The 12,910-nt window shown below is 38.0% G+C and overlaps 1 protein-coding gene across 7 annotated transcripts in view; it reads left to right on the top strand.

The window, feature by feature from the left end:
- The window catches only part of LOC115209144 (mediator of RNA polymerase II transcription subunit 12-like protein), a 106,508-nt gene extending 97,503 nt beyond the window's left edge, over positions 1 to 9,005 (top strand). For 4 of the 7 annotated variants that reach the window (XM_029777311.2, XM_029777313.2, XM_029777312.2 and 1 more), the window contains one exon: positions 2,663 to 3,128. In XM_029777311.2, coding sequence (XP_029633171.1) covers positions 2,663 to 3,083 — 421 coding nt within the window. In that variant the 3' untranslated portion in view covers positions 3,084 to 3,128. The other 3 variants (XM_036501047.1, XM_036501045.1, XM_036501046.1) reach the window with 3 other exon arrangements.
- The last annotated feature ends 3,905 nt before the right edge of the window (positions 9,006 to 12,910 follow it).

The following is a 12,910-nucleotide window of genomic DNA, read 5'->3' as shown; positions in this document are numbered from 1 at the left end:
AAAGGAGGAATTTAAAATGCATGACAGACAGGAAGCCATGCATACAAGATGGCGAAACAAATAATAGAGAAACGGGATTGAGGGTTACGAATCAACGCTTAAAAAATGAATATGAATGACAGGTTGTAAGTTAAATTCGCTTAGCTGGTCATTTTTCGAGTCAGTGTTTTGTCAGCAAGATGTAGAATCGAGAAGAGGGACGAGATAAATCGAACACTGCTTTATAAAGAGTTAGGGATTGGGGGGGGATTATCAGGTGGAAGCATGAGGAAAGAGAGAGGGGGGAAGGAAGAGAGAGAGAGAGAGCTAAGGGACAACATGTTTAATTCGTAAGGAATTTTCTGCAACAGAAATTACTGAACATCTAGAAACTTCGGGGTTCGAGAAGAATGTAATATAAATAAGAGAGAGAGAAAATATTTCGTAGGGAATTTAGGGTATCTTTGAACACAGTTTTAAGTTAATACGTAGGGAATTTTCTGCGACAGAAATTACTGAACATCTAGAACTTCGGGGTTCGAGAAGAATGTAATATAAATAAGAGAGAGAGAAAATATTTCGTAGGGAATTTAGGGTATCTTTGAACAACAGGTTTTAAGTTAATACGTAGGGAATTTTCTGCGACAGAGATTACTGAACATCTAGAAACTTCGGGGTTCGATTAAAACATAATATAAATAGGAGAGAGGGAGAATATTGTAGTGAATTCTGGGGATGGAATAACAACGGGATGACACTGAAATTAAAGGAGGAATTTAAAATGCATGACAGACAGGAAGCCATGCATACAAGATGGCGAAACAAATAATAGAGAAACGGGATTTAGGGTTACGAATCAACGCTTAAAAAATGAATATGAATGACAGGTTGTAAGTTAAATTCGCTTAGCTGGTCATTTTTCGAGTCAGTGTTTTGTCAGCAAGATGTAGAATCGAGAAGAGGGACGAGATAAATCGAACACTGCTTTATAAAGAGTTAGGGATTGGGGGGGGATTATGAGGAAAGAGAGAGGGGGGAAGGAAGAGAGAGAGAGAGAGCTAAGGGACAACATGTTTAATTCGTAAGGAATTTTCTGCAACAGAAATTACTGAACATCTAGAAACTTCGGGGTTCGAGAAGAATGTAATATAAATAAGAGAGAGAGAAAATATTTCGTAGGGAATTTAGGGTATCTTTGAACAACAGGTTTTAAGTTAATACGTAGGGAATTTTCTGCGACAGAAATTACTGAACATCTAGAAACTTCGGGGTTCGAGAAGAATGTAATATAAATAAGAGAGAGAGAAAATTTTCGTAGGGAATTTAGGGTATCTTGAACAACAGGTTTTAAGTTAATACGTAGGGAATTTTCTGCGACAGAGATTACTGAACATCTAGAAACTTCGGGGTTCGATTAAAACATAATATAAATAGGAGAGAGGAGAATATTGTAGTGAATTCTGGGGATGGAATAACAACGGATGACACTGAAATTAAAGGAGGAATTTAAAATGCATGACAGACAGGAAGCCATGCATACAAGATGGCGAAACAAATAATAGAGAAACGGGATTTAGGGTTACGAATCAACGCTTAAAAAATGAATATGAATGACAGGTTGTAAGTTAAATTCGCTTAGCTGGTCATTTTTCGAGTCAGTTTTGTCAGCAAGATGTAGAATCGAGAAGAGGGACGAGATAAATCGAACACTGCTTTATAAAGAGTTAGGGATGGGGGGGGATTATCAGGTGGAAGCATGAGGAAGAGAGAGGGGGGAAGGAAGAGAGAGAGAGAGAGCTAAGGGACAACATGTTTAATTCGTAAGGAATTTTCTGCAACAGAAATTACTGAACATCTAGAAACTTCGGGGTTCGAGAAGAATGTAATATAAATAAGAGAGAGTGAAAATATTTCATAGGGAATTTAGGGTATCTTTGAACAACAGGTTTTAAGTTAATACGTAGGGAATTTTCTGCGACAGAAATTACTGAACATCTAGAAACTTCGGGGTTCGAGAAGAATGTAATATAAATAAGAGAGAGAGAAAATATTTCGTAGGGAATTTAGGGTATCTTTGAACAACAGGTTTTAAGTTAATACGTAGGGAATTTTCTGCGACAGAGATTACTGAACATCTAGAAACTTCGGGGTTCGATTAAAACATAATATAAATAGGAGAGAGGGAGAATATTGTAGTGAATTCTGGGGATGGAATAACAACGGGATGACACTGAAATTAAAGGAGGAATTTAAAATGCATGACAGACACATATATATATATATATATACACACACATACATAAATACATATCTTTTACTTGTTTCAGTCATTAGACTGTGGCCATGCTGGGGCACCACCTTGAATCTTTTTTTAGTCGATTCTATTAATGATTTTTAAAAAAATTACTTGCAAGCGTTCCCCTTCATCATATATGCAGTAATCACATTTGGTTAAAATGGTTTATTGATGTGTTTTGTTTTTCTTTATTTCCCTGATGAGATGACTGCATTGTTTTACATTATTTTATTCCCTCCGGAATAATATCAATGTTTTCTTTGAAACATATGTCGGAAGTATAAAGATATATATATAAAGATAGAAATATATGCCAAATTTGTGAGCTTGTATCAATGTAAGAAATTATTAAAATTACTGATTATATGAATCTATTTTGCTTTTCAGACTCCCTCCTCAAATGACGCCAAGTAGTCTGCAGAGACACACCAACTCAATGGGTTCCATATCAAACTATAGTCAGCTTGGTCCAACGGGACCACCACAGCAGAGTCATGCTTACATGCAAGGTATGCCACCACCAGCTCAGCAGCAGCAACAACAGCAGCAGCAGCAACAACAGCAACAGTTACTACAACAGCAACAACAACAACAGCAGCAGCAACACCAACAGCAACAACAACAGCAGCAGCAGCAACAACAGCAACAGCAGCAGCAACAACCAGCCCCACAACCACCACAACGCATGCTGGTCATGCCAAACTCTCAGATACAGCCCACCACACAGCAACAGCTTGTGGCCCAGTTACATAGACAGTTGGGGCCCCCTGGCCCACAATACAACAACTATCAACCATCACAGTATTGAAAATAGGTGCATTCATACACACATACAAGTGTCTTCATATCTACATAAAACAACATGCATGCACAAACACGCACTTATACGCAGACACACACATGCCTGTATATATGTGTTTGTGTTTACAAAGAGGGAAAATGTACTCAATACATAGAGTATATATATATATTGTATTAGAAACTGATATTTCGTGAATTGTAACTATAAAGCTTACATTTTCAGTTGTTCATACTTTTGAATCATTGGAAAGAAACATAATACTTAGAAAGTGCACAATTCAAGAAGCTGAAGTTTCTTACAAAACATGAACATCATGCATGCATGCATACATACATACATACATACATACATACATATATATATATATATATATATATATATATATATATATATATATATATATATATATATGCATACACACCACATACATTTTATATATATATATTCATACGTACATAAAAACTGACTGAGTTGCCTGATTACTGGTGTTTGTTGAACTGAGCCTGGTAGTTTACTTACGAAATAAATCAATTTAATTACTGAAGTTTTAATTAAGCAAATGTGTCCCAATTATTTATTATTGTTTTGCATCAGTTAACCATGGTCGTGTGGTTAGTTAATCCTTTTGATGCTGACCTGCTTGAGGTTGCTTTTTTTTTTTTTTTTTTTTTTTATACAAAGAGATCGAAATGAAATCTTCCATCAAAAGTTTAACTTTTTCTCTTAACACCAGCTTAGTAATCATCATCATCATCATCATCATCATCGTTTAACATCTTTTTTCCATTCTGGCATGGGTTGGACGGTTTGACATGTAACTGGCTAGCAGGGAGCTGTTGAGGCATGGTTTCTACAACTGGATGCGCTTCCTAATGCCAACCACTTAGCAGTGGCATTGGTGCTTTCTATGTGGCACCAGCACATGAAAGGACAAACCTGTATATGTGGAATATGGCGATTTTACTTAGCTTGATGTGTTTTATCAAGCACAGTAAATTGTCACACCTCCTGCTCCTGTGTCATTATCTCGATGAGGCCCAGTGAAAATCCCTTCTCACCACTTTGTCCCACATCTTCCTGGGTCTACCACTTCCATAGGTATCCTTCACAATTACAGCTCAGCACTTCTTTAAGTAATCATCATCATCATCGTTTAACGTCCGATTTCCATGCTAGCAGGGGTTGGACGGTTCGACCGGGGTCTGGGAAGCCAGGAGGCTGCACTGGGCTCCATTCTGATCTGACAGTGTTTCTACAGCTAGATGGCCTACCTAACGCCAACCACTCCGTGAGTGTAGTGGGTGCTTTTTACGTGTCACCGGCACAGGTGCCAGGGGAGGCTGGCAGTGGCCGCGATCGGTTGGCGCTTTTTACATGCTGAGAAAATTATTTCCTAAAATCTTCATTATTTTTTAAATTAATTGAAACAAGGGCTGTGCATTTCAACAGAAATATGGTAACAAAAGGTTAATCCATGTTAGGTAATCAGTGTCATCTACGAGAGGGTGCTGAAAGTTCCTAACTTTGGGGGAAAAGAAAATATAGGAAGATCAGTTAATTATGATTTTATTCAATATATTCCCCTCTCACATTTACTTATTGCAACAGTCCTTCAGTTTTTCTAAGCCCTGTAAAAGAAGTCAGAAGCTGGGTTTCCAACCAGACTGTTTGCGATACACTTAAAGCCAGGGACTTTTTAACACCCTCTCGTAATTAATGTATGCAAGTTAACCAGGAGTGGCTGTGTGGTAAGTAGCTTGCTTACCAACCACATGGTTTTGGGTTCAGTCCCACTGCGTGGCACCTTGGGCAAGTGTCTTCTACTACAGCCTCGGGCCGACCAAAGCCTTGTGAGTGGATTTGGTGGACGGAAACTGAAAGAAGCCCGTTGTATATATGTATTTGCATATATCTATGTGTTTGTGTATCTGTGTTTGTCCCCACCAACATCGCTTGACAACTGATGCTGGTGTGTTTACGTCCCCATAACTTAGCGGTTCGGCAAAAGAGACCGATAGAATAAGTCCTGGGGTCGATTTGCTCGACTAAAGGCAGTGCTCCAGCATGGCCGCAGTCAAAATGACTGAAACAAGTAACGTCTTTGGTATGTAACGAGAGTTATGATAATTAACGAACGGAGAGGTAATTGATTCATGTAGTAATTAACGAAAGCAACAAATATTAAGGTAATTTAATCAGGTAACTATTTTGTTATTTTAATATTGGTTTCAAATTTTGGTGCAAGGCCAGCAATTTCAGAGCAGGGTGTATGTCAGTTACATCAATCCCCAGTGCTTAATTGTTAATTATTTTATTGATCCTGAAAGGATGAACGGTCAAGTCAACCATGGCAGAATTTGAACTCAATGTAAAGATGGATTTAGCATTTCGCCCAGCATGCTAGTTTCTGCCAGCTCGCCGCTTTTGGCACGTGTCCTCTACTATAACTTCTGGTCGACCATAGCTTTGTGAATGGATTTGATCAACGAAAACTGAAAGAAGCCCGTCACGCACGCGCGTGTGCTTATTTCCTACCCACTACCACTTCATAATCGTTGTTCGTGTGCTTACGTCCCCGTATCTTAGCGGTTGAGCAACAGAAACCGATAGAATAAGTACGAGGCTTAAAAAAAAAACTAATAAGCACTAGGGGCGATTCGTTCGACTAAAATTCTTGAAGGCCGTGTTCCAGCATGGCCGCAGTCTAATGACTGTAACAAGTAAAAGATATATAATTACGTAGAAATACCCAGAATTAAACCTACGTTCAAGTTGTCCTTAAGTTCTTTATGTCAGATAAACATAAACATTGGGAATTTTTTAAAACTGAAATATCTTCAAATTATCATCGTAAACTCCCAATACCTCCTGTTGTTCTGTTAGTTTATATATTTTCACAAGGTTTTTTTCCCCTTACAAACAACTCCAGTGTCACAGCCAAAGTTGACTGACATTTAACAGCTGTATCATCATGATGTTGTTAATTCTTCAGCTATAGACTTGTTCATCTAAATACCATTCCACAAACCGCTGTTAATAATACAACGCCTCACCGAAAGCAGTATTACGGCATTGAACATCTGCAAACTATTCGACACTATGTAACTTACCAACCATTAAGCCCCAGACTGATCTAATTCACACTCTGCGCAAGCATGACTATATGGTTAGAAAGTTCGCTTCGCAGCCATATGGTTCCGGGTTCGATCTCGCCCCGTACCGGTATCTGGTACTACTAGCAAACAGCGGTCTCGGTACGCGCAGTCGCGCATCCTACAACGACTTGCGCGTATGCAAATGAATAGATTCGCCCATGCACGATACATGTTTGTATCGCACATGCGGCGTATTCGTTTCTGAAGGAGAAGAAAGTTTCGAACAGTGTTATTCCCCGATGTTTACATTGCCAGAAAGGGACATTACAAGCAATTATCTTGTACATAACCCATACCAAATTGGTGGACTTGGGCACATCGTAGAAATAGATGAATCTATGATGTGCAAACGAAAATACAACAGAGGTAGAATGCCACAGGAGAGGTGGGTTTTTGGAGGATGGGATAGAGAAGACAAGAAAGGGTTTCTAGTCTTCGTACCTGACCGTTCCTCTGGAAAACCTTTTGCCCCTTATCAAAAAATTCATAAAACCAGGTACGACTATATATTCCGATTGTTGGGGTGCGTATAATGGTATTAATGAAATGGATGTGACACCAAAATACACCCATTTCAAAGTGAACCATTCGGAAAATTTCGTAGATCCCAAAACAAATGTACACACAAATTCTGTGGAATGTTATTGGAAGAATGCAAAAAGACGTTTCAAGACTATGATGGGGGTACACACGAACATGGTGGAATCGTACCTGGATGAATTTCTTTGGAGAGAAGAATACGGAAAAGTGGGAAGTAATGTTTTGAAAACATTCTGAAGCACCTTTCAGAATGGTTCACATTCAGGTAAATCAAATGAACTTCAACATTTTCTTTTATTGTTTGGTGGCATTTTCGAACGAATTGCAAGAACTGTGAGATATTCAATTCTTTATTTGCTATTTGCATACTTTGTTCGAAAAATATTATTTAATTTGTGTAAAAAAAATTATATACATTTAAAAAAAAAAACAGTTTGTTTATAAAAAATAATTTACTTATTTAGTTTATAAAATTATTTACTTTGTGTTTTAATCGCGCATGCGCGACTACTTACGACTAGCTAGCGCGACTGCGCGTGTGCGCGCACCTGGACCACTGTTCGCTAGTAGTACCCCGGTATCTCAAATCTCATTTATAATAGTTTTAAATTAACTAATGGGTACTACTAGCAAACAGTGGTCCCAGTGCGCGCGCTCGCGTAGTCGCGCATCCGCGCTAGCTAGTCATGGCTAGTTGATCCTTACTTTGTGCTTTTGTGTGTTATTTACTTAGTTTAAAAAATTATTTACTTTGTGTAAAAAACTTATTTATTTTGTGTTTTATTTACTTTGCTAGGTAGTCGTTGTAGCATCGACTACTTACGACTAGCTAGCGCGGATGCGCAACTGCGCGTGTGCGGTAGTAGTGCCAACGGATCTTTTCCTTTTGAACGGCACATGTCAACACAATTTCTAGTTAACTAAACACTTTTAAACTTCGTATACTGGTAGAATGTGTTTATAAAACATCATTTTTCTTGGCTTTATTAAGAAAATTCTATAGTTTGTAAGATATTTCGTCTGAAATTTCGAGCATTTCGGCAATTTTAACCAATCGCTGACTTCCATTTGGGGTGAAAACATTCCGTGCTGTATGAATATGTCCCTCGTTTAAGAAACAGATTGGGTTTATTTACATTTGCGAATAAAAAAAGATACCCTTCCCCCACCCCTAACCCTAACTCTAACCCTAAATCTAAAATAGATTGAAATGCAATAGATCGATACTAGGGTTATAATTATGGTTGACATTTTCATTTGACACCACTAGAAAAAATCCCATTTTCCGTAGCGGTGTCGTATGAAATTGTCACCCATAATTATAACCCTAGTATTGATCTATTGCATTTCAATGGCGGTGCCCCAGCATGGCCACAGCTCATAAGCTGAAACTGGAAAAATCAAAATCAAATCTATTTTAGATTTAGGGTTAGGGGTGGGGGAAGGGTATCTTTTTTTATTCGCAAATGTAAATAAACCCAATCTGTTTCTTAAACGAGGGACATATTCGTACAGCACGGTATATTTTCACCCCAAATGGAGGTCAGCGATTGGTTAAAATTGCTGAAATGCTTGAAATTAAAGTGGGAATATGTTACAACATATAGAATTTTCTCAATAAAGCCAAGAAAAAATGATGTTTTATAAACACATTCTACCAGTATACGAAGTTTAAAAGTGTTTAGTTAACTAGAAATTGTGCTGACATGTGCCGTTCAAAAGGAAAAGATCCGTGCCAGCCAATGTTCTGGAAGCGAAGTGAAATTTCAATGGTAGGAATTTTGTGGAAATCCGTTGTATATGAGTTTAGCGAGATTACCGAAAAACCGGTGCTTTCGAATATAAAGTACCTTATGTAGTATTTCTTCCGCCCAAGTAGCACAGGCTTTCCTTTGTCGCTCTCGCTATCGTACGATGTAGAAACTCGTGATTAACCCACTGTAAACCTCTAACCGTGTACAACATACGATACAGAATAAAGACGTATAAATAACTCACAAAATATTCTTTGACACTCTCTGGAGAACAATATGTTCTGTAACGTGTGTTTAGCTAATTTGTTTTAAAACCACAAAACCAAATATGATTGGTGCTTATATCTGATTTTAAATCATAGGAAAATGAGAAATAAATGTCTATCCTTAGATTGGACGATGGTTTATTACAAGTAACGTTTTTCTCCGATGGAAGATTTGATATTTGACTAGCCAACGTACACACACACACACACACACGTTATAAACATTATTGAACACATACTCAATGTATGTGCTTTGCTAGTTTCGTGGGTAGGCAGGGATATGGTGCGGTGTGGATGACTCTCTCTCAAAAAGTCAGGTGTTAGAATACACGAAAGTTATAGGCAGACGAGACAACTCGCCTCAAATCCCGTTCAGGAGCGATGAACATCGATGTTTCCCCATTTTTGTGGCTTATGAACATCACATATCTGAACCGAAATGGAAGCATACATGTGTGTGCGTGTGTACCAGGCTCTAGATTTTCTCACCAGAAAATATTTCACCTGTGATAAGTTAGAAAAATTGGCATATTCATTAGGCGCTATTTATTTCGACTATCTACGCTCTGAGTTCAAATCGCGCCAACACTAACATTATTTTTCTTCCTTTCATTGTCCAATAAATAAATTTCCAATCCAGAGCAAGAGTACAACATTGTCTCTTCTGACTAAAAGATTTTAAATAGTTGGCATATTCATTAGGCGCTATTTATTTCGACTATCTACGCTCTGAGTTCAAATCGCGCCAACACTAACATTATTTTTCTTCCTTTCATTGTCCAATAAATAAATTTCCAATCCAGAGCAGGAGTACAACATTGTCTCTTCTGACTAAAAGATTAAAAATAGTTGACCGTCTCATAAAGTACAAGTGTGGCCTATACAGCCACGTAGCCAGCCAATTGCAACTGGGGGTGCTGAACAGGGGTACGGACAAAAGCTCCTACTTAAAGCGTGAAAGTGGACAAAAGCCCCATGCTTATATTTTTCGGTTATTTTTTCGTTTGTTTTTTTTTCCCCCACATTTCTTGACGCCTAACCTGGTCAAAACTTCTGATATATTTCGTTTTTATTTTCATTTTACTTGTTACAATCATTAAACTGAGGCCATGCTGGGGCATCACCTCGAAGAATTTTTAGTCGAATGTATCGACTCCAATATTTTTTTTAATGATTTTCAACAAACACATAGTTAAGCCTAAAAGGTCTTTCTACATGCTAGAGATAACAGCCAAATCTTTAAACATTATTTTTATATAATTTCAAATAAATATCGACCACGAGGCTGACAGTGTGTCTTCTCAACAATTCGATGATTTCGTTTTGCATTGCTGCTGAGGTGTAGGTCGCATTTTTTGGAATCATGCTGTAACATTCTATTAACTTTGAGTCTGTCTCCGATGTGTACTGGAATAATTTCATTAAAAGACCACAAGTCTACGTATCATCTTCCGAATAAAGATCCTGAAAAGCTTCATTTTCGTTTCCTCGAAAAGGCAATTCGTTTGCACAAAGAAAATGAACAATATCAACAATGGAACTGATATAATAACGGTTTTTGCTCAACTGATCATTTTGAAAGATTGAAGACACGGATGTTGGTGTGGATAAACGCTGTTGACGTTCCTTCCATGTTATCATAGCTTGGATATGGGATGCAGAGTTTGCGTGCTTATTTAAACCTTTGTTTTTTTTCTTTTGCATGATGCCAATTAGAATATCCATTTTTAATAAAACAAGCATCAGCTTGAGCAGAAGTAATAAAGTGCCGACAAGCAAAACAAAACAAGGCTTTCTTTGAAAGAGAATACTCTAACCATGGACGACCAGTATACCAGCTTGACGAGAAGTCACGTCTCTAATTTCCATAAATTTTTGGATCAAAGTTTCCTAGAACTGGCTGCACTGGTTGGCAGTCGACCTGTCCTAGATCATCCAATGATGGTATCAAAGACTTTGCAAGACCTCCCTTGAGCTGCGAAACTTCGTTTGCAATTCTCTTCTGCTTAGCATTATTAGATGAATCAGATTGGAAATTCAGCAATGATTGCTTCAGTTTTCTTTTTCGCTAATGATTCATTATTTTTGGGCACCGATATTCGCAATAATTAATTCTACGGTAGAATATCGTAGTAAGAATAACAATTTCTTAAAATTTATGTATTTAAAAATTAAACTCGAAAGAAATTTCGGTTCAAGCATATTTTTTTTTTTCAATTTCTTCATAGTTATGCTTTTTTAGTTAAACACAATATAATTTCAGTATAAACTTTGGGTACTATTTAAGAAGGGTGGTCCCGGTGCGCGCACTCATGTACTCGCTAGCTAGTCGTGACTAGTCGATCCTAAAACGACTACCTAGCGCGAGTACTAGATATATATATATATATAACGTATTTATATATATATATATATATAACGTATTTATTTATATATATATATAATGTATTTATATATATATATATGTATTTATATATATTATATATATATATATATTATATATATATATATATATATATATATATATATATGTATGTATGTGTGTATATATATATGTTTGTGTGTCTGTGTTTGTCTCCCCAGCATCGCTTGACAACCGATGCTGGTGTGTTTACGGCCCCCCGTAACTTATCGATTCGGCAAGAGAGACCGATAGAATAAGTACTAGGCTTACAAAGAATAAGTCCTGGGGTCGATTTGCTCGACTAAAGGCGGTGTTCCAGCATGGCCGCAGTCAAAATGATTGAAACAACTAAAAGAATAAAAGAATACACACACATATGCACGTATAAGTACATGTATAAACCTATACACATGTTTACACATACATACATATTCACACACTTGTTTTTTTTTGTTTTTTTTTTTTTGCTTCTTTTTTTCGCTGAAATTCTACACAAGCAACAAGCCAGCTGTTTTAGAGTTTTACGAAGTTTTATCTTATATTTTCACAACGGTGCAAAATGACAACTGTTTCTCACAGTAAAAGACTTTTCGTTTTTTTCTTTCTTTCTTTCTTTCTTTCTTTCTCTCTTTCCTTCTTTCTTTCTGTTTTGCGTTTTTTCCCGACCTACCCTTTGTCTCACGTACTTCCTCCGCAAAGCCCCACCCCCTCCGATTCAAACATCTGGACGTTATGTCCTAGTAAACTAATAAACAAGATAGCATAGAGCAACAACTACGCAGGCGCGCGCATGGTGCGTGGTGCCCCAGAATGGCCGCAGGACTCTGGTTTTGAAGTCAGTTAAAGTGCGCACGCGCGTGTGCGTGCGCGCATTGAAGAGTTTTAGTCGAATGAATCGACCTTAGAACTTATGCCTCTTTAGAGCCTGGTATTTATTTTTCCTGTCTTTTGTCGAGGCCATAAACAAACCAACTCGGTGACAGTAGGGAACAAACATATACACACAGGCTCATGCGCGCGCACACACACAGATACATGTATACGACGGGTCTTTTTCTGTTCCCGGTGACCAAATCCACTCACTAGGATTTGGTTGGCCCGAAGGCGAAATTTTTTTCCCACGAGAATTCCGGACCATAGTAATGAATTCATTTGCATACAGCCAATCTGAGCTCACCTTGACCTTGTTGTCAAGTTAGCAAACACATTCTACCAAATAAACTCAAGACGAAGAACAGTGTAAGTCGACCGATCGCCAAGTTATGTCTGGTTTTAGAAGGAGACAAGTAATTAGATAGATTTGCATCTATACCTATTATCGGATTTTGTCAGCCCCCCCCCCCATATGGTAAAGATGTGGAAGGGAAAAATGTGGGTAGAGGGTGACGTGCTAGCAACCCTCTCTCCTTACGGTTTTACAAAGTAAACAGTAACACAAATAACTACGCAGAGGCAGCCATGGTTGAAACAAGAACAAGAAGCATTGTTAAAAGAGAAACGCAGCATGGTCATTCCTTACGCGAGAGACCTTATCTTACCCCCCCCCCCCATCACTTGTTACGCGCTCATACATCAGTTTGAGTGTTGAGCTCTGATTGGCTGTATGCAAACGGAACTCTCGTGGGAAAAAAATTCGCGCCCCGGAGGCAAAGCAGAAGACTCTTTGGTAGACGGAAATTGAAGCAAGCCCATCGTATATACGTGTGTGTGTCTT

This window comes from Octopus sinensis, linkage group LG3, assembly GCF_006345805.1.
Source record: "Octopus sinensis linkage group LG3, ASM634580v1, whole genome shotgun sequence".
NCBI classification, from domain to species: Eukaryota; Metazoa; Mollusca; class Cephalopoda; order Octopoda; family Octopodidae; genus Octopus; species Octopus sinensis.
Note: the sequence above shows the minus strand (reverse complement) of the source record. Positions and strands in the feature narration are given on the sequence as shown.